Consider the following 23211-nt stretch of genomic DNA (forward strand, 5'->3'; position numbering starts at 1 on the left):
TTTCTTCTTCATTTAGACGTCCCTTTTTTGGATTGATCACTGGGATCCTTGTGGGAATTTTTGGTTGGGCCTGGCCATTCCTGCTGTGCAACGACATTGTGCTGTTCCTACAGCCCCCTTTGTTTTTCTCATCCTGCTGCAGTACTTTATACTTCTTTTTTCAGCAGAGAGATATCTGACTTTGTCAGGATCACAGCAGTCCTTTTGGATGCAGGTTCACACCTGCTTGTTTTTAATATTAGTGACCTTACTCGTCACGGACTACTCAATGTGTCTGAGATTTATTTCCACTTGAACGTGGAAAAAGGCGATTGTCCGAAACGCGTCTGGTCGTCTTTGGAACTCTCAGCCACCTTCAGTCCAAGTGACGTAATACATGGCCACATGCTCTTTTAAAGTGTTGTTTGTATTTCCTTTTGGTTTAATTTTTACATACTTTTTTGTACTACATTAATAAATTTATCAAACTATACTTACTACTCAAGGTTTGGTTATTGCCTACAAAGTCCCACACCCAAGGGGAATTTCCTTTTCTAGACCTGCTGCTATGGGGACTCAGAAAAACGACCAGGTCTTTTTTTTTATTTTTGTGTTAGGATTACTCACCATTTTGCTAAGTAAAAATATCATCATTTTCAAAAAGGTTAAATATTGCTACAAAAAAAACATACATCTACCAAGCATACAAATTAACAAAGTTTACCTAAGAGAGTGGATCACAGCAAAAAAAAAAACAATTTTGGAAAGCATATTCTAATTATGAAACAATCACCTGGAGTAAGTGTTCCCGCCTGCTTGAATAAGAGTTGGCATTGCAGCTATGAACAGGCTTAGCTGGACATCCTGCATTACAAGCATGCCAAGTAGTACACTGCTATAGTCAATGTCACCTGCAAAGAGAAAAAAAGTGTTTTTTTAAGTTTAAAGTATTTAATATTGTTCTCTTTCAAAAGTCAATAAGTAGGCAAAAGTAAAAAAGGTCTGAAATTATTTTTTTTCATGTTTTTACTGCATTTTAACTGGATTTCAATGTTTTACTCTAAGCCAATTTTCACAAAGAAAAGTCAGAAGAATGCAGTCAATACATGACTGTCAGCATAAATTTTCCACTCTGTAATCTATTTATTTTTTAATGGTGGTGTAGAATTAGGTTTATGCCTAGAATTAGAAAATGCCAGGGAGAGGCAATGAAATGTTTTCACAGGCTAGTTTTAGCCTTCTTTGTTTGTGAAACTTGTTTTATCAATTCTTTCAAGGTATTTTACAGTTTTTCTTCTACAAATTTAGAACAGCAGAAAACGAGCGCTTAAATGATTTAAGACTGAGATCTAGAAAAAAAAAACATTTTAAATAAGAGTATGGACATTTTAGAACCTCTATCAAGTTTTTTTTGCCATCTAGTATTCCACTGGAGAGATTATTCTTTACAAACTTATATAAATGTGAGAATCATACATAGCAGGAAGAGTGCAAAAAGCTCCCCAGTGATGGCAATGACAGCAATGAAAACTTTTTTTTTTTTTTACTAGGAAGTGGAAGGGCTACAGTAGTACCTTTGGCGTTTATATTGTTGTCCCTGTTGGGTAGATTTTCTCCAACCTACTATTTGACTAGTAAAGAAAAATTATCCCAGGAGCAACATATGCAGCATGTAAAACCAAAAATAGGTTATTACCGCTCCTCACTCTATCCAAAATTAAAAAAAAAAAAGGCTTTGGACTTTGAAATCAATGTTTTGTCACTTCTAGATTCAATACCCTTAAATGAACTAAACATGCTAAATATTTTATCCATAAGTCTCAAGCACCTTTCATTTGGGTGGTCAGAAACCTCTATCACACATCCTCCAAGTGATGGGACAGAAGTAGTCTCCTGTGATTTGGACCCAACACTAAATGCAAAGTTTGGCTACCTGTTGATAGTTTTGCTCCCCTGGTAGGCCTCCTACCAGGAAAGCTTTGATACAGTGGGAGAAATCCCACTCTACTGCATCAATCTCCGGCATGAAATGCATTATCACTACGTTTGCAGAAGTTAGAAAATTTTTCTGATTTTAACAGCTGCTGGTAGAGATTCCTGCTGGAAGCATTGTAATTATGCAAGTCTATCCAGTCAGTCAACATCACTAGTAGAAATATACCAACAGTATTGAATTCCTGTATGGTTTCTCCAGTTAGCCAAAATGTTTTGGAAGATTCCTACCAAGTGTACTGAAATCTGGTATGGTTTTCCAGTTAACAAAAAAGATTTGTAACGTTCCTACCAAATGTACTGAAATCCTGTATGGTTTCTCCAGTTAGCCAAAATGTTTTGGAAGATTCCTACCAAGTGTACTGAAATCTGGTATGGTTTTCCAGTTAACAAAAAAGATTTGTAACGTTCCTACCAAATGTACTGAAATCCTGTATGGTTTCTCCAGTTAGCCATAATGTTTTGGAAGATTCCTACCAAGTGTACTGAAATCTGGTATGGTTTTCCAGTTAACAAAAAAGATTTGTAACGTTCCTACCAAATGTACTGAAATCCTGTATGGTTTCTCCACTTAGCTAAAATGTTTTGGAATATTCCTACCAAATGTACTGAAATCCTGTACGGTTTCTCCAATTAGCCAAAATGTTTTGGAAGATTCCGACCAAATGTACCCAAATCTGGTATGGTTTTCCAGTTAACAAAAAAAGATTTAAAAGATCCCTGCCAAATGTACTGAATCCTCAAAGTGTCTCCAGTTACCTGGAGTAGGTTTTCCCAGGTTTTCTATACTGATGTTCTCCACAGTGAAAACTCCCAGCAGTGAAAACCCAACTTTGCCTTTAAAGGTCAGGCCAGTATTATCTGGAGATTCTGTGTTACATGTCGGGACCAGGGTCATCACTTTATGAGTGTCTGATATTTCCATTGAACTAGCTGGAAATTCCCAGCGGTAGGGCTCATTGATAAGTGAAAAACCCCTGCACAATCCCCTATATAATAAAAGCTTATGATGTAATCACCCTTGTTGCCGCTTGCAATGTCATGTGTTCCCACACACCACTCACTATACAATATACTGTATCTATTTTTGACTTACCGTAAAAAACCTTTTCTCTTAAGGTTCATTGACGGACGCAGTCCTCTGATGCATATCAGTAGGGTTATACCGCCCCCTACAGGAGTAGGACACTAGGCAGAAATTATTTCTGGCTACGCCTATGAGCAGTCCCTGGAGGTATACCCTCTCTCTTTCTGCATAGGATGTCAGTTTTGTATCAAAGCAGTGTCAGAGAAAAGCACACCAACCCACTCAAAAAAAATAGCGCGGCGGGGTACGGTGTCTGTCAATGAACCTAAGAGAAAAGGATTTTACGGTAAGTTAAAAATCCATTTTTTTCTATCGTTCATTGACAGACGCAGTCCTCTGATGCATATCAGTAGAGACGTCCCAAAGCAGTACCCAAATGAGGGGTGGGAACAGCAGAACAAAGAAAAAACAGTCCCCAAGGCCAACCAGGCAACACAGGACTCATCAGAACAACCAGATGAGGTCCACCTGAAAACAAAAAGAAAAACACCCTCAAGGAAGGCCAAGGGGCCCTCTAAACTGCAGCCTCCAAAACCTTGCGGCCAAAGGAGGCATCCGCAGATGCCAGCACATCCACCTTATAAAATTTGGTAAAGGTGTGAACAGACGACCAGGTCGCCGCCTTGCACACCTGAAGCACAGATGCCAAATGGCGAAAAGCCCAGGAAGAACTAAGCGCCCGAGTAAAATGCGCCTTGACAGGGAAAGGTGGAACCTGACCCTTAATGGAATAAGCCTGCACCACTGTCTGTCTGATCCATCTGGAAATAGTCGCAGCAGACGCAGGCAGCCCTTTCTTTGGACCATCCGTGAGCACAAAGAGCGAGTCAAACTTGCGAAAAGACTCAGTAGACGCCAAATACACCTTGATCACCCGAACAACATCCAGGGTATGCAGAGCAAATTCCTTAGGATGTTTTGGCTTAGGACACAAGGAAGGTAACACAATGTCCTAATTTAAGTGAAAACTGGAAACCACCTTTGGCAGGAAGGACGGATCCGGCCGAAGTACCACCTTGTCCCTGTGAACCACCAGAGAGGGAGAACGACAGGACAACGCTGCAAGTTCTGACACCCTGCAAGCAGAAGTGCCACCTTCTGAGACAAGGTAAGCAGGGGAATCTCCTGAATACTCTCGAAGGGAGGCCACTGGAGAACTGACAGCACCAAATTAAAGGTCCCAAGGCGGTAGCGGAGGTCGCACCGGATGTACCAAGTGTCGCACCCCCTGGATGAAGCTGCGCACCAGGGAATGGGTGGCCAACGGCCTCTGGAAGAAAATAGCCAAGGCTGAGACCTGACCCTTGATAGTATTCAAGGCCAACTTTTGATCAACTCCCCGTTGAAGGAAAGCCAAGATCCGAGCAACTGAATAGGAGCAATGTACGACTTCCACGTATGATGATAAATCTTCCTAGAAGTCGCCTTTCTCGCTTTTAACAGAGTGGGAATCACTGAGGCAGACAATCCCGTCCTTCAGCACCTGGCTTTCAACAGCCAAGCCGTCAAAGCCAGCGACTGTAAAGCAGGATGGATAATTGGCCCTTGAGACAGATCATCCAGGTAACCCAGGACCGATATCCCCGCTGCTGTAACAGCGCCAGGACCGGGGGCCAACACCTTTGTGAAGACCCGAGGAGCAGAGGCGAGATTAAAGGGTAACGCCATAAACTGATAGTGATCCTCTCCCACGGCAAAACCTAGAAAACGTTGGTGAGCGGCACAGATTAGAATGTGAAGGTAGACACCCTTGATGTCTATTGAAGCCAGGAAATCCCCCTGATGTAGGGAGGCCACCACCGTGCGAATAGTTTCCATCTTGAACTTTTGAGTGCGCACGAATACATTCAGTGCCTTTAGGTCCAGGATTGGATGCACCTTGCCCTCCTTCTTGGGAACCGTGAACAGGCTGGAATAAAACCCGTGAAAGCATTCTGCGTGTGGAACAGACACTATCACTCCTTGCTGTAACAAGTCCTGCACTGCCCCACAGAGTGCTCGCAAGCGATCTGGGGATCGGCGGACATTGGAAGGGAAATACCTGACCGGAGGAACACATCAAAACTCGATCTTGTATCCGGACCGCACAACCTCCCGGACCCATTTGTCTCGGATCCGAGCCAGCCACAAGTCCGAGAACCGGCAAAGGCGTCCCCCCACCCCAGGGCGCACCTTCCGGCCGAGGGGACCTTGTACGCAGGCCTGGAGGAACCGGACTTCTGTTTCCAGGACCAGGGACGCTTGGAACCACCCGAGGGAGCCTTGTAGGGCTTTGCTTTATCGGCCGCCCCCGAGGAATGAAAATACTTTGCGTGAGCTGAAAAGGACGGACCCCGCCTACGGCGAGGGTCCCTACCCTTGGAAGCCTGCGGGAGAAAAGTACCCCCTTGTAAGACCTTTACTAATGTCGTCCAGGGTAGCCCCAAACAGATGGTCCCCCTGAAAGGGGAGTTCCGTCAAGACCTTCTTAGAAGCCAGAGCCGCAGACCAACACTTCAGCCAGAGAATACGCCTCATGACCACTGCCAAAAACGTCAGGTTACCCAACAGGGAAGCAGTGTCCAGCACGGCATCGCAAGCAAATTGCAGCCCCTGCCCCCAGGAGCGACGACAGCTGCATCCTCCAATTTTAGGGTTTCACGCACAGAAACAACCAGTGCGTCCACCAGCGCCTTATCCTGCAGTAGAGGCAGAGAGCTAATCCTCAGTATCAGAGGAGGCATGGTGCGGGGTACCAGACCCGGCCAGGGTACCCATGTCTGCGTAGGCTGAGTCAGATTTAGAATCTGAGACCTCAGAGGAGGCAGGGGTAGGTTGGGGTTGTTTCTTTCCACCCCGCCCTCTAGAGGCCACCTCCACCCCGGACACTAAAGCTTCCAGGACCGCTGAAATCACATCGGTGGACAGTTGAGATCCGGAGGGCCCTGCGGCTTCTGTGAGGGGGTCAGGTGGGGACACATGGTCTAAGGGGTCCATGTTTCACTAATAGAGCCCGCCAGCAAACTTTGAGAAAAATGACAGAAAATAAATTATTTTCTTTTTTTGTGTGAAAAAAAAAAACGTCCCCACAGCGCCCCCCAGAGGTAAGGCACGCGCTAAGGAACCCCTACAGAGAGAGAGGAATATGCCCCCAGCAACTCACTGTCCCTAGATAGCAGCACTCTGATAAGAAAGGTCTGCAGGTGTCAGCGGCAGCTCAGTAAAAGGAATTGAGCCAGGAAACTGTCCAGGGTGAAGGGAGGGGCTCCTCCCACCAAAAATGCCTCCAGGCACACCCACCAGCCTTCACAGCAAGAAATCCACTGCAAAATGGCCGAAAACGGGTGTACCAGAAGCAGACAGAGGCAACAGGAAAAAGGCGGCCCGCGTGGGAACGCAGTATTCAGGACCCACAGGGGGACCCCCCTCCAGCCCATCTACACCATCCAGCTGTAGGAACCTCACCAAGGTCCCCCCCCCCACGATCTGTCAAGAGCTGTGGACGGCGCACTCCCCGGCCCCCCATGCGGCCTGCAAATAAGGTCCCAGCCCCAGGTAGGCCCAAACAGTCCCCCACGTGGAGGGAGGGGGAGGTCACAACAGGACAGAGGGAAACTCAGGAGCGCGAGGGTACGACCTTCTCTGGAAGGGTGCCTGCGTCCAAGCCAAAATCTGCCAGGAAAGGGGGGGGGGGTTTAATCACCATACCAGGAACACAGGCAGGTGCCATCTCCTGACAGGACCCCACGCCACAGAAGTAGGGGGGCTGTCGGCCAAATAGGAATGCTGCGACATAAGCCTAGACCCTGTCGTGTGCGTCCTGGCAAGTCGTTTAACTCGCTGGGCCAATCCCAGTCCAGTCTTTGTCGCGGCCGACTCAGCGTGGAGTTAAGGCCTGCACGCGCTCGCTGGCCAGACTGGGGTGACCACTGGATCTAGATATCCAGCCCATCACCCAACCCGGCATAGTTGCTTGAAGATCTCACAGGAAAAAATTCTGAAGAAAAAAGGCTAGCTAAAAAAAATCTACATAAAAAATTACTTTTATGCCAGGACCAAAGATCCCAGCAAGGAACAAGGTCCTTACTCCTGACTAGGCAGATTAAAAACCGACATCCTATGCAGGAAGAGAGAGAATATACCCCCAGGGACTGCCCATAGGCATAGCCAGAAATTCTTTCTACCTAGTGTCCTACTCCTGTAGGGGGCGGTATAACCCTACTGATGTGCATCAGAGGACTGCATCCGTCAATGAACGATAGAGAAACACAGATTTATACCAAAATTCGAATGATAATCATATTTCCAAAAATTAAATCAATAAATAGAAGTACAAATAATGCATGAAATCAACCTGTATGCTGGAAATTCTATACAATGTGTATAACTTCCATATGAAGCACCTTGTGCATACAGTTACATATACATAGCTACAAAGTTTGTGAGGTTGAAAAAAGACATCAGTCCATCCAGTTCAACATATGATGTGTGTGTGTTTGCTGTTAACCGTACATTGTACATATGTATGTTGTGGTCTTTAAGGTGCCCATCTAATAGTTTTTTGAAACTATCGATGCTCCCTGCTGATACGACTGCTTTTGGAAGTGAATTCCCCATCCTTACTGCTCTGACAGTGAAGAACCCCTTACGTATTTTAAGGTTAAACCGTTTTTCCTCTAGTTTTAGTGAGTGGCCACGTGTCTTATTTTATTCCCTTTCTCTAAAAAGTTTGTTCCTTATGCTAGGGTCGCCAGTACAGTATTTGTACATTGATATCATATCCCCCCCCTCAAGCGTCTCTTCTCCAGAGAGAATAAGTTCAGTGCTTGTAGTCTTTCCTCATAGCTGATGCCCTCCACTCCCCTAATTATTTTTGTTGCCCTTCTCTGGACTCTCTCCAGTTCCAGCACATCCTTCCTGAGGACCGTGAACTATTAAAAGAAAACAAACTCCAACTATAATTATGGTCTTCTTGTGCCGCTATTTTGTGCTTCACAATCGCCTCAGTTTTCAAATACGAAATTTCTTGTGTGATCCATCCACCACCCAAAACTCTTACCTTATTATTTGACCTTTAAGTACAATAATTTGAAACGGCTGCAAATAAATTCCTGATCACTCTTTACAAATTTCTGCTGGAACCATGCATCACCATTTCTTCCCCAAACGCCCAGTCTCCTTTGCCTGCAGCATCAGATGAAGAGATGCCTCATATTTCTGTCCAAGCTCTTTGTTGGGACTCATTATCAGATACAAAGTCTACTCTATTCCTTCCCTGGCAAAGGATAGGGGAGTTCCCTCCAGCTGATTTCTCGCTGAAATTGTCTCCTTTTTAAGTCCTGGCTTAAATGTAAAGGATTTCGCCTTTACTTCCTCTAGGGTGTCTAGTCTCAGCTCTCAAACTTGAACAGGCTGCAAAGATTTCTCCTCTTCACCCTCTTTTTGACTGACAAATTTTCAAAGATTGTGATTTTCTAGGTAGACAGATCCTGGTCCCTACAGTTCAAGTAGCTCTGGACAAAGTCCTCTGTGATGAAATGCGTTGGCAATGGCACAGTTTGATAGCTTTCAAGAGTAATACTCTGGAGCCAATTACAGGTGCAATGACACACACGTACTGGCCGGTGGATTAGTTGCAGTAGCATAGAGGCGGAATTATACGTAGCTTGTCATATCAGTGAAGAAATGACCTCTTCACTGAAGAAATGACCTCTCTGATCTTGGACTCCAATGTACAATTCATGGACCTTGGAGGAAATCCGATAGGTCTAGAACATTAGGAAGTCATCTGATTTTGTTGCATCACTTGGTATACCTGGGCCATCTCCTGGCTAGCAAGCCAAAGTGTTCCTTTCCCAGGAAAATCTGATGAAATTCTACGATCTGGTTCTGGCAATTCGATCAAGTCATTTGTCTTTCCTGCATAGCTGCATGCAAAACTGAGAATGATGGTATCCGCCTTCAAAAGCAGTTCCGGTTGCACAATTCCACTCTAGAACTCTGCAAAGGCAAATGATATAGGTATGGGACAAGTCCAACCTTTCTCTTGGCATAAAAGTCTGGATGACTGCCCGTACCAAGGGTTATGTTCCTTGCCTTGTCAGAGGGCAAGTTCTTTCTTCCCTTGCATTGGAAAAATGCCTTAACTGATGCCAGCCTTTTGGGTTGGGGCAGGGGATTCCTCTGATTGGCTGAGGTGGAGAGGACTGGCAGGCAGAGGACATCACAATCTCCACCTCAGCCAGAGGAAGCTTTGTGTTTAGACAGAAAATACAAAGCTTCCTGTGAATGGCTGAGCAGCACTCAACCCAACTCAATTTTGTTTCGGATGCGGGATGGGAAATCCCTATTCTGCTGCTGGAATGCAGTGCTCTATATCATATGTAGCTGAGCCTACACACTATTCATATAGCGCTGACAAACACTGCATGTGTTAGTGAAGGAAATGTTTTTTTTTGGACCAGCTTGGTCCAAACAAACTATTTGAAGTTCACTCAAACCTCGAGTTAGGCTTTAAAAAGGTCAAGTATCTGCCTTCTCTGTTCTTTGTCAACACCTTCTTGCTATTTATTTTTTAATTTGTACTTTCATGCAAGGCACTGCGTATATTGTTCTACCTGTTCAGCCCCCACTCCACTGTGGAATTTAAACCTAATCTTGTCAGTGTAAAAGATATCTCGTCAACATTGTTGTCCCAAAAGGTGTCCTTTCCTGTAGCCATACCTTTGACCAAAGGATCTCCAAATTATCAGCATCATCCTGTAAGGAGCCTTATTTGATCTTAAACAAGATTAACATTGTTTAGAACCTTTTTATCCAAAGTGGTCTCTGCTTTTTATCTTGATGATGACATTGTGTTACCTTCCTTGTGTCCAGCTCCAGCTCTTCTCAAGATATATTTCTGTTGTCTAGAGGATTGCCAGGATTTACCTTACGCCCAATGCTTCTTTTAGGCAAACAGAATTCCTGTTTAGTATTCCAGTAGGTTTTGAGGTTCTCTGGCCTCCAGTTCCACTATTTTTAGGCAGATTCAACAAGTTGTTGTGTAGGCCTATGAGTTATTCGATAACGTGCCTCCTTTTTCCATTAACGCTCACTCCACTAGGGCATTTTGCCAGCAGGCACTTATCATTTGTAAGGCCGCAACCTGTTTTTTTGTTTACACATTTTCTAGGTTTTACAAGGTTTATGTGTCTGTTTCCACAGATGACAAAAATTCTGCAGCTGTTTAATGCTCTCATTTGTTACCTAATTTTTTGTAGGAAATATTTTCTTCAATTGGACTGGTTTATCTGAGTAGTGCGTCTGCCCTCTGTTGGGACTGCTTTTGAATCTCCCTACAGTGCATAAAGTGGGGTACACACTTTAAGAAAATCGGGCGAACGATTATCCGATTTTCCTTATTGTTTCACAGCAAATCGATGAAAGAAAATTCAAACGCAAATTCTTGATTCTGATCATGTGCAGTCTTTAGTTTCTGATTTTTCTTGTACGAAAATGGTACACATTAAGCAAAAACTGCTCATTCTGTTCCTGTACAAGAAAAACTTTGTAGCTTGTCCCTTCGGAAATTTTCATTCAGAAGGTCGGAATCGGCTGTAGAAAGTTGTGTACACACAATATACGAAAATTGTACGAAAGTGCCTTGGACAAAAAATTCTTACCCAATTGTCTTATAGCGTGTATGAGCCCTAAATCTGAACTCTTCTTTGGAATGGGGCTGTGCCTGCATTGCAAGGATTAACTTCTCATTTGAGTCTAGGGGATTTACAAAACACCTTTACTTACCTGATTTTCCACTTCAGCAGGCTCTTCCAAGCTGCTAGCCTCTTCTGAACTGCACTCTGATGATCTAAGGTCCTCAAGACTGCATTGGATGCTGAAGAACAGTTCACGGTCAGAGGAGAGGGCAGCACTGTTTGCCGGAGAATGGAGGATGAAGTAAGCAAAATTCTTTCACCGTCCCCCAGACAGAAACAAACATTTACCTGCTGCTCTGCAAAGCAGAAGTTTTAGTTTACTGGATCATAGCTGTGTCCCTCAACAGATGACAGACAAACAAGAATTTTTGTACTCATCATACAAATCTTTTCTTAGAATCCATTGAGGGACAAAGCTCCCTTCCCTCAACGCTGTCTTCTGTGTGTGGCAATATAAACCTATGTTGCTTTATGTCATCAGAGCTGTGTCCCTCATAGGACTCAGAGAAAGGATTTTAACGGTGAATACATTACACCCCCATTTGTTTTTTTTCTGCTATTTGGCTGCAGCTGCTGATCACTGGAAAGTTTTCCAACATGTCCCTTAGAGAGAAGTCCATTGGGGAATTGACTTCTGTCGAGCGGGGGGAGTCCACAAACTGATCGAAACTTGGCTGGTCCGTGGCTGGAATTTTATTTTTCAGCTTCTTTAAGCGCAAGACCTGTAAATACCGGACTAATTTGATATCAGCCTCTAGCAATACCCCGCACAAGAAAGTTCAGACAGGGGGAGGAAGAAGCAGTACAATGTGCTCCAGTACCAACAAGGTGGCAAACAGCAGAATGACAGATGAGCTCATCAATCCGCTGCTTCTCTTTCATGGTCCAGTCATCAGCTGGGTGAGGGACAGGATATGAAAGTGTTATTGCAGCAGAGTAAAATCAGGTTTCACGCCCTGCCAGGCAGGGCTGTGAAAATCACTGGATGCACTGATAGACAAACCCTTCAAAAGATAAAATGGTTTCCTTATAGGTTTTCAATATGTAAACTGCTTATTTGTAGGAAGTTATGTTAATTTAGGGTGTTACGTTTAAAGGTTCAGTTGAGGGCAATGTTAAGTGTAAGGTATCGTCTAAGGGCCAGGTTAATATTAGGGATCATGGAATTCATGAATAAACTTTTTTTATACTTGTCGTCAGCCTTGCAGCAGTTTCCAGGATGGTGAAATCCACCTTAGGGTTATCTGTTTTCGTGTAAAAATAAATGTCAATAAGAATGGTGTCTTCTTACCATCTTTATCTCCACGAGACCCGCCTGCAAGAAATCTGGATACCAAGGGTGTGCTTGACAGAGACAAACAAGTTGATATGAAGACGCTTTGAGCAGGTCTGATTTGCAGGAAGTGGCCCCAAAGCAAACCAAATGCAATCATCAGAACAGTCATGAAGCATGGCCCTTGCACAGCTATTTTCCATACCTGCAGGACCACAAAAATGTTGAGTTTCATTTCTGCTAACCAGGATTAAACAGCAACACTGTATATCTAAGAAGGTACACACAGTCTAAGTTCTTTCTACTCATTCTGCCATCAAAGTTTTAATCATAAGCAGCTAGTAATAGTCCGCAAAGCAATTTTTTCCTATTACTAATTAATACATGCATACATAGAAGTCAAAACAACTTTTTCTACTACCTTCACATATTCTATATGTCCTATTCACACTGAAACGCAGTCTGAGCTGTGATAAAATGCAGATATGCTACAGTTTATGGCAGTGCACAGGACCGGATCGTATATCATTGTAAACACCGCACTGCTGTACAGTGACATATATTAAGTGTTACTTCTATGCATTTCAAACAAAGTTGAGTGACTTCTATGCATTTCAAACAAAGTTGAGTGAAAAAATATGATTTTTGTAAGATCTTACCGTAAAATCTTTTTCTCTAATGTCCACAGACGCAGCCTCTTCTCCATGAGCTGAGTGGGTTTATGCTGCCTCCTACCAAGAGTAGTCTAGGCAGGATAATTTGAATATACACCCCCAGGGGACTGTCCCTCCAGGCATAAACCCCCACTGCACAACCCAGCACATCAGTTTAGTTTAAAAGCAGTGAAGACAACAGAACCAACCCCAGAGGGGCAGGTGCGGCATCTGTCGTTGGACATCAGAGAAAGAGATTTAACGGTAAGATCTTACAAAAATCTTATTTTCTCTATCGTCCATTGACAGACACAGCCTCATCTCCATGAGCTGAGTGGGATATCCCAAAGCAGTATAGGCATGAGGGGTGGGAAAACGCAACCAGACAGTAATGTCAACTTCAAAAGGCTAAACTTAGCCAACCGGGCAACATGGAGCTCAACCAAACAGGAGCTCACCCAGGTAAAAGAAGAGAAGTACAAACAAACATTATCTTATGAAACAGCAAAGCAAGCAAAACCTTGCGGCCAAAAGAGGCATCTGAAGATGCCAACAAATCCACCTTGTAAAATTTGGTAAAGGTGTGCACAGACAACCAAATCACTGCCTTACAAACATGTACAACAGAGGTCTGATGGCGAAAAGCCCAAGAGGTACTCAGTGCGCTAGTAGAATGCGCCTTCACCGGGAAAGGAGGACCCTGACCCTTGATGGAATAAGCCTAAACAACCGTCCGCCTGATCCATCTCAAAATGGTCGCAGCGGATGCAGCCAAACCTTTGGGAGGACCATCCAGAAGGACAAAAGAGAGAGTCCGACTTTCTGAAGGACTCAGTAACCATCCGATAAGCCCTTATCGCCCGAACCACATCCAGAGAGTGCAAGGCCACGTCTTTGTGATGTTTAGGCTTAGGACATAAGGAAGGCAACACAGTGTCTTCATTAAGGTGAAAATCCGACAACACCTTAGGAAGAAAGGATGGATTCGGTCGGAGGACCACTTTATCCCTGTGGACCACCAAGTAAGGCGAACGACAGGACAACGCCGCCAACTCAGAGATTCTGCGGGCAGAAGTGATAGCCAATAGGAAGGTAACTTTCTGCGACAAAGAAAGCAGAGAAATCTCCCTAATATTCTCAAAAGGAGGCTTTTGAGGAACAGACAAAACCAGATTAAGATCCCATGGAGGTAATGGGGATCTCCTTGGAGGGGCCAGGTGACGCACCCCCTGAATGAAGGTGCAAATCAAACTATGAGTAGCCAACGGACGTTGAAAGTAAATAGCCAAGGCCGACACCTTGCCCATGATAGTCCCCAATGCTAAGCGCTGCTCAACCCCATTTTGCAAAAAAGGCCAGAACCCTAGCAATAGAGAACAAGTGAGGATGCAGCTGCAGCGATTCACACCATGAAATGTACGACTTCCACATACGATGATCGATCTTCCTAGAGATAGATTTCCTGGCCTTCAAAAGGGTAGGAATCACCGAATCAGAGAGACCTCTATCCCTCAACACCTTTATTTCAACAGCCAAGCCGTTAAAGCCAGGGACCGTAAAGCAGGATGGAAGATCAGTCCTTTAGACAGAAGTTCTTCCCACAGAGGAAGACGCCATGGAGGATCCACAAACATTTTTACCAGTTCTGCGTACCAAGACCGCCGAGGCCAGTCTGGAGCCACCAGAATGACCCAAACACTTTCTATCACCACCCTGCGAAGGAACCTTGGCAGGAGAACGAGCGGAGGGAAGACATATGTGACATGAGTCACTTTGGTTGGGGGGCTTGTGGAACCCAGATTGCTTTAGGGAGGTTGGGAGACTCCTCGTCTAGTTTCCCCAGTTGTTTTTTTTATGTGTAAGTCACCCTGTGTCTATTAGGGGCACAGGGTGACCAAGAACCCCAGTCAGGTCTGTTCTGCACTAATCTGACTCTTGCTAGTGGGGGTGGGGGTTTGTGGTTGTTGAATACCTGCATTCCATTGTTCAGCTTTGTATGGGATGTGTATGTTTGTGTGGCTAAGGGGGAGGGGTTGTCAGATTGTAGATCTCTGTGTGCATGTGTTTTGAATAAACAGTTTGATTCTGGTTTCACTCCAAAACTTGTACTGTCTAGTTCTTGGGGTAACTATAGCCAGATTCACGGATCCCGGGTTCCAGAGCTTAGGAAGCAGGTAACTGTGGAGATACCCAGGCAGGGTGTCCGGATTTCTTCACATTGGTGGCAAGCAGTTGGATGCTTCCTGCAGTCTGGGACATCCAAACCTCCACCGGGATCCAAGATCGGCATAGCAGACTTTGGTCACTACAACGGAGATATGGACCTGGCATCAGAGTTTGAGGGGGTGCTGCGGATTGCCCTTTCAGTATACCCCAGGACGGTGTCTGTTGATCAATACCTGGAGGTCAGGCAGCAGATTCGGGTGGGGCTCTGGATTGGAGCCCTCCAGCTTGCTGGTATATACCAGGGCAAGTGCTTTCCAACCCCAAGAGAACGGGCCAGTGATCAACGGAAGTTGCGGATGGCATTCCTGGGAGAGCGGCCCCAGGAGCAATGGGTATCCGAGTTGGACAGGCTGGTCCAGCATGAGATAGAGCTGGACAATTAGTATCGGGCTCTGCAATGGCACGCAGAGCAGAAATATTTAGGAGAGATATCAGAATGCTCTCTGGAGGGATATGACTTTGGGGGCACTGGATTGCTGTGGGAGAGCCTTACAAATGTGTTTAGTGATGAAGGGGGACCTACCCTTGAGGATCTGCGAGAATACAGAGAGGCTTTGCTCGGTCTCACAGGGGTCTCAGAGCTTGAACCTGATCTAGAACACTTGCTAAGGAAAGAACAGCATCTGGAAAGGGCATACAGGAAACTGCTAGAACACGTTCAGCAGCATGCCTATGAGTCGGCAGTGGAAACTCCGGAGATTGCTGTTCCCAAAGCTAAAGTGCTGACAACAGGGCAGAGCTCTGCTAACCTCTGCCCAGCACCAGTAACATCTTCTGGAGTCCACAGACAGGAGATGGCGAATCTCGATCCCCAGACACCACCAGAGACTGGGGATTTAATAGATTTTTCTATTGAGGAGGAACAACCCGGTGAGCCTCCTGCAGAAGAGCTGACTTAAGAGCATGGTGCTGTGGACCCCTGCATACAACAATCGGTGACCCTGAAGGATTTGTGCAAGGTCACCGATGTTTTGATTTACTTCCCAGTGGAACAGCTGGCAGCTGGGCAGAACGCTACTGGCCTCTGCCCACAACAGTCACCTTTGCAGGACCTCCAGGGAGAGAATGAAATCAGCACCTCACAACTGCAGCTTGAGCTGATATCAGTGGATAGGACTGTGGTATTCACTGACAGCGATCCAGCAGAAGAGCTGGCCTCTGCCCCCAACTAACAGAAGATGGATTTCCTGTGGTAGTGGATGGGACTTTGGTTTCCACTTACACACCCCCAGAAAAAGGTTTGGCATTGGGACAGGAGGATATCAGCCTTGTTGTACAAGCACTGGCAGATTTTCATTGATAATGTATATAAAGTATATGAGACTACTGTCTCCACCTGGGTACCCCAGGGATGCTTGGTAGTTGGCCCAGATCCCCAACAGCATGATAAAGTGAGCCCAGTCACCCTGTGTTCTCTCCAGTGGCTAAATGGACTCCAGGGAGAAGGACCAGTCCACACTTCTCCCCAGTAGGGGTTATGTTCTACGAGAGAGGCAGAGGTTGGCTGGGTGAGTAGTGATCTGTTCTAGACAATTTGTTTGGGGTACTGTGTGGGTGCAGACATTGGGGGACTGGAGCTATGGACTAACTTCGAAGTCAACCTGTTTGGGGTCTGCTTCTGTGTTAGTCTCCTGCCGAAAGGGGAGATATGTGACGTGAGTCACTTTGGTTGGGGGGCTTGTGGAACCCAGATTGCTTTAGGGAGGTTGGGAGACTCCTTGTCCAGTTTCCCCAGTCGTTTCTATGTGTAAGTCACCCTGTGTCTATTAGGGGCACAGGGTGACCAAGAACCCCAGTCAGGTCTGCTCTGCACTAATCTGACTCTTGCTAGTGGGGTGGGGGGATGTTGTTGTTGAATACCTGCATTCCATTGTTCAGCTTTGTATGGGATGTGTATGTTTGTGTGGCTAAGGGGGAGGGGTTGTCAAATTGTATATCTCTGTGTGCATGTGTTTTGAATAAACAGTTTGATTCTGGTTTCACTCCAAAACTTGTACGGTCTAGTTCTTGGGGTAACTATAGCCAGAGTCACGGATCCCATGTTCCAGAGCTCAGGAAGCAGGTTACTGGCGGAGATACCCAGGCAGGGTGTCTGGATTCCGTCACAGCATATATCAGGCGATATTGACTCCAAGGAGCCACCAGAGTGTCTGTGGCGTCAGCCAGGGGGTCCTAACACCTGGCAACAAACCCCTGAACTTTTCTGTTGAGGTGAGACGCAAACAGATTCACCTCTGGAGACCCCCATCGGGCACACTGGAGATGAAACACCTCCGGATGCAGGGACCACTCCCCCTGATCCAACACCTGACGACTCAGATAATCCGCTTGCCAATTCTCCACACCCAGGATGTGGACTGCGGAAAGAGCTGAAACATTGTGTTCCACCCATACCAGAATCTCGGCCACCTCCTTGGCTGCCAGGGCACTCCTGGTGCCCTCTTTATGACTGACGTAAGCCACGGCCGTGGCATTGTCCGACTGGACCTGAACCGGAAAGCCGCGTAGCCGACTCGTCCAGTGAAGCAGGCAGAGCTTGATCGCTCTCAGCTCCAGAATATTGATCGGCAAGGAAGACTCTTCCGACGCCCAAGAACCCCTGGGCACAGAGCTTCCCCAGCACTCCACCCCAGCCTGAAAGGCTGGTGTCCGTGGTGACCACCGTCCAAAACACCGGCTGGAAGGACTTGCCTTGGCACAGGACAGGTGACTGGACCCACCAAGAGAGCCGACTTCATGAGATGGCTCAACCAAATCTTACGATCCAATGACCGAGGATCTCTGTTCCATTTTGACAGAATCTCTTTCTGCAACTGTCTCGTGTGAGACTGAGCTAAATGGACTGCTTCGAAGGTCGAGACCATCAGACCCAGGGCCCTCATGCAAGCCCGCAAGGAGAACTGATCCGCCTCCATTAGCAACCGGACCTACCTTTACAACTTCTGAAGCTTGTCTAAGGGAAGGAAGACCCTCGCCAGAGCAAAGTCGAGGATCAGCCTCAGATAGGTGACCCGCACAGACGGAGTCTGGGTAGATTTGGTGACATTGATCGTCCACCTGAATTCCTGAAGGGTCCGAGCGGTGATAGAGACGTTGTCCAGCAGATCCGAATGGGAAACTTCTCGCAACAGGAGATCGTCCAGATACCCCACAATGGAGATACCTTGTCGACGCAACAAGACCAGCACAGGGGCTAGGACCTTGGTAAAAACTCTGGGAGCCAAGGCGAGACCAAAGGGTAACGCTACGAATTGAAAATGCTCCTCTGCCACCGCAAAGCGGAGGAATCGCTGATGTCCCTCGAATATGGGGATGTGGAGATACGCATTTTTGAGATGGCTGGAAGCCAGAAAATCCCGCTGATTCAAAGACGCCACCACCGACCGAATGGACTCCATTCGAAATTCCAGCACCCGCACAAAGTGGGTTAGAGCCTTGAGGTCCAGGATTGGACACACTTTGCCCTTCTTTCTGGGCACAGTGAACAGGTCTGAATAGAAACCTGGAGAATGTCCCTGTTGGGGAACCAGCACAATCACCCCTTGAGCCAGGAGATCTCACACAGCCTCCCCCAGATCCTTCAAACGCTCCAGAGACAGGTGAAGATTTGACTGAAAAAAACCTGTTCCCTGGCCGGGACCAGAATTCGACCTTGTACCTGGAACAAACCAGTTTGCGAACCCAATCGTACCGAATGAAGTCCAGGGTTCCTGAAATAAGCGCAGACGTCTCCCCACCCCTAAGACGGTTGAGGGCGCCCCTTCATGCTGAAGAGTAGTTGTCTGTGACACTGGACTGACCAGCCTTGGTCTTGCCCCAGGGATTCTTAGCACCTCCAGAAAGTATGACCGGCTTACCTTCTTGCGCCCAGGAGGCACGAAAAAAACTTTTATGAGCAGAGAAGGAGGGACCCCGCTTAGGACAGGGTGTCTTACCCTTGCAAGATTGAGGAAGAAGAGTACTCTTCCCGCCAGTCAGGCCCTTGATCAACTCATCCAATGAGTTGCCAAACAACCGGTCTCCCAGAAAGGCTTTTTTTAGAAGCTTGGTCAGCCGATCAGCTCTTCAACCATACCAATGCCCTTAAAACAATGCCCACGGCCGAGACCCTGGCCATCAGGAGAGCCGCATCCATAGACACATCACACAGGAACACCAGAGCTTGGATCACCTGGTCCAACGGTTCCAGCGGAACGATCTCGGGGTCCAAAGACTCCTGTAAACCCCTAATCCATTCCGTCACTGTCTGTGTGACTAGCACAGACACAAAAACTTGGTTCAAAATGGAACCCACCAGCACGTGAAGATGGCAGGAAAGGGAGTCCCCCTGCCTGTCCACTGGATCCGTAAAAACCGGGGAATCCTCAACAGGCACAAGGGTAGATTTTTTTTAATCTGGAAACAGGATAGTCCACTTTAGGTGAGACCGTCCAATGGTTGGAAACCTTTTCAGCAAAAGGATACTGGCATTTAAAGCGTTTTGGCACCACTAACACATGCTTAATGCGCGCCATTGGTCATTCACAATATCGTGAGAAGTGTAGGGACAAGGAAAAACCCTGTCAGCTTTTGGAGACTTCTGGAGCTAAAAGCCACCCGCCTCCCTGCCGGCGTGGGCTCGTCAGCCAATTTTAAAGTATCCCGCACTGAAATAATCAGGGCTTCCACTAAAGCGCGTTCTCGCGCTGCAGCTGAAGAAGACAGGTCCTCTTACCATCTGGCTGCGAGGACAGCGACCCCTCAGGAAGGGGAGCATCCGGGGCAACCACATCAGCCTCTGAATCAGAGGACACCTCTATAGATGGAGAAGGCAATGGCCGTTAACCGCTATAAATCTTTTTAAATGACTAAATCAACTTTAGTCGCCAGGCTTTCCAGGGCAGCTGAAATCGCGGCCAGCGACTGCAATCCAGACTGTCCAGGAGTTGCATAGGGTGGATCTGAGGGTGAAATTCCAGTTTGGGACTCCATAGTGCAAATTGCAAAAAACTGAGTACTGTAGCTTTAGGAGCGCCAAACGCAGTATCCACCACTGATTGCAGCGGTCTGCAGGGAACCCCTTCAAACCAAACTTGACAGCAGTGCAAGGAAATGCCCACAGGGATCCCCCAATACGTTACCACCTCAAACACACGTCCTCCTGAATCTTTCACAGAATGGAGAGAAAAGCAGGAAGTGATACAAGATGGCCAGCAAGCCTAAGGTACAATGTCAACCCCCCCCCCCCAGCACCAGAGCACTCCAGACACAGCCCCCGCAGGAACAGGGAGAGGGAAGGACACACAGACCGGGCACTGGGAAGACCAGGGGGATCTCTTGGGAAGCACAAATCCCATTATTAAGAGAGAGATATAAATCCGCGCTTAGAATAAAGAATTCAGTCTATAGGTGAAAAATTGGCTGCTTCCTACCTCTAAACTGTTCACAAAAGTGTTCAGTAAGGAATAAGGAAATTTGAGATTGGGGAGTACTCTGACCCACCACACCAGCCACACGTAAAGAAGCACTGCAGATAGACGAATCACCCCTGCTGTGAAGTCGCACTATCAACAATTTGCACTGAAGCACCTTTTTTGTTCATGCGATTTGGGACTATTACATTTAAAATCACACACCACCTTGCACTGGGATTTTTCTGTTGTGCAATTTGAATTGATTTATTGTCTTTGAAATTGTATACTTCACATTTTTTAAATTTTTTCACCTTCTGCAATTTTGCGATTCGGTATCGCATTTCATTGAAGATTATCACTTTATTTATTGTGTCACCTTAGTGTGGATACGATTTATTTTACTCACATCCACTTTTTAGTGGTTCTTGTATATATATATATATATATATATATATATATATATATATATATATATATATATATATATAGGCACGTCAGCACTTTATATCTGCACTTGTTGGCTTATTTGCACTAATTAGTTTATTTAAACTTCACTGATACACTCAGTCACTATTTCTGCACCTTTTTCGTATAAACACTAACAGTCAGTCATTTGCATATTTTTATATTTATATATATTCATCTTGTTTATATACAGTGGGTACGGAAAGTATTCAGACCCCCTTAAATTTTTCACTCTTTGTTATATTGCAGCCATTTGCTAAAATCATTTAAGTTCATTCTTCTTCCTCATGAATGTACACATAGCACCCCATACTGACAGAAAAACACAGAATTGTTGACATTGTTGCAGATTTATTAAAAAAGAAAAACTGAAATATCACATGGCCCTAAGTATTCAGACCCTTTGCTCAGTATTTAGTAGAAGCCCCCTTTTGATCTAATACAGCTAGGAGTCTTTTTGGGAAAGATGCAACAAGTCTTTCACACCTGGATTTGGGGATCCTCTGCCATTCCTCCTTGCAGATCCTCTCCAGTTCTGTCAGGTTGGATGGTAAACGTTGGTGGACAGCCATTTTTAGGTCTCTCCAGAGATGCTCAATTGGGTTTAAGTCAGGGCTCTGGCTGGGCCATTCAAGAACAGTCACGTAGTTGTTGTGAAGCCACTCCTTCGTTATTTTAGCTGTGTGCTTAGGGTCATTGTCTTGTTGGAAGGTAAACCTTCGGCCCAGTCTGAGGTCCAGAGCACTCTGGAGAAGGTTTTTGTCCAGGATATCCCTGTACTTGGCCGCATTCATCTTTCCCTGGATTGCAACCAGTCGTCCTGTCCCTGCAGCTGAAAAACACCCCCACAGCATGATGCTGCCACCACCATGCTTCACTGTTGGGACTGTATTGGACAGGTGATGAGCAGTGCCTGGTTTTCTCCACACATACCGCTTAGAATTAAGACCAAAAAGTTCTATTTTGGTCTCATCAGACCAGAGAATCTTATTTCTCACCATCTTGGAGTCCTTCAGGTGTTTTTTAGCAAACTCCATGCAGGCTTTCTTGTGTCTTACACTGAGGAGAGGCTTCCGTTGGGCCACTCTGCCATAAAGCCCCGACTGGTGGAGGGCTGCAGTGATGGTTGACTTTCTACAACTTTCTCCCATCTCCTGACTGCATCTCTGGAGCTCAGCCACAGTGATCTTTGGGTTCTTCTTTACCTCTCTCACCAAGGCTTTTCTCCCCCGATAGCTCAGTTTGGCCGGACGGCCAGCTCTAGGAAGGGTTCTGGTCGTCCCAAACGTCTTCCATTTGAGGATTGTGGAGGCCACTGTGCTCTTAGGAACCTTAAGTGCAGCAGAAATCTTTTTGTAACCTTGGCCAGATCTGTGCCTTGCCACAATTCTGTCTCTGAGCTCTTCAGGCAGTTCCTTTGACCTCATGATTCTCATTTGCTCTGACATGCATTGTGATCTGGAAGGTCTTATATAGACAGGTGTGTGGCTTTCCTAATCAAGTCCAATCAGTATAATCAAACACAGCTGGACTCAAATGAAGGTGTAGAACCATCTCAAGGATGATCAGAAGAAATGGAAAGCACCTGAGCTAAATATATGAGTGTCACAGCAAAGGGTCTGAATACTTAGGACCATGTGATATTTCAGTTTTTCTTTTTTAATAAATCTGCAACAATGTCAACAATTCTGTGTTTTTCCGTCAATATGGGGAGCTGTGTGTACATTCATGAGGAAGAAGAATGAACTTAAATGATTTTAGCAAATGGCTGCAATATAACAAAGAGTGAAAAATGTAAGGGGGTCTGAATACTTTCCGTACCCACTGTATGCACGGTTTGCATTTTGATATACAGTACTATGTTTTAGAGTGTATACATTATATCTATCCTACATACATTAGGTCCCTTTTGGTTTGACCCAGATATATATACCCTAAGAGGTTTTCTTTCCTTCCTTATATACAGTCAGGTCCATAAATATTGGGACATCAACACATTTCTAATCTTTTTGGCTCTATACACCACCACAATAGATTTGAAATGAAACAAACAAGATGTGCTTTAACTGCAGACTTGCAGCTTTAATTTGAGGGTATTTACATCCAAATCAGGTGAACAGTGTAGGAATTACAACACTTTGTATATGTGCCTCCCATTTTTTAAGGGACCAAAAGTAATGGGACAGATTAACAATCATAAATCAAACTTCCACTTTTTAATACTTGGTTGCAAATCCTTTGCAGTCAATTACAGCCTGAAGTCTGGAACGCATAGACATCACTAGACGCTGGGTTTCATCCCTGGTGATGCTCTGCCAGGCGTCTACTGCAACTGTCTTCAGTTCCTGCTTGTTCTTGGGGCATTTTCCTTTCAGTTTTGTCTTCAGCAAGTGAAATGCATGCTCAATCGGATTCAGGTCAGGTGATTGACTTGGCTATTGCATAACATTCCACTTATTTCCCT

The 23211-nt window shown here is 45.7% G+C and overlaps 1 protein-coding gene across 1 annotated transcript in view; it reads right to left on the reverse strand.

The window, feature by feature from the left end:
* The window catches only part of TMCO3 (transmembrane and coiled-coil domains 3), a 145395-nt gene that overhangs the window by 39025 nt on the left and 83159 nt on the right, over nucleotides 1-23211 (reverse strand). The window contains exons 7-8 of the mRNA XM_082246275.1: nucleotides 12029-12215; nucleotides 773-890 (exon numbers count right to left, since the gene is read on the reverse strand). Coding sequence (XP_082102401.1) covers nucleotides 773-890; nucleotides 12029-12215 — 305 coding nt within the window. The remainder of the gene's footprint in view (nucleotides 1-772; nucleotides 891-12028; nucleotides 12216-23211) is intronic.

The sequence above is a fragment of the Pelophylax lessonae genome, assembly GCF_965119305.1.
Source record: "Pelophylax lessonae genome assembly, chromosome: 2".
Lineage (NCBI taxonomy): Eukaryota > Metazoa > Chordata > Amphibia > Anura > Ranidae > Pelophylax > Pelophylax lessonae.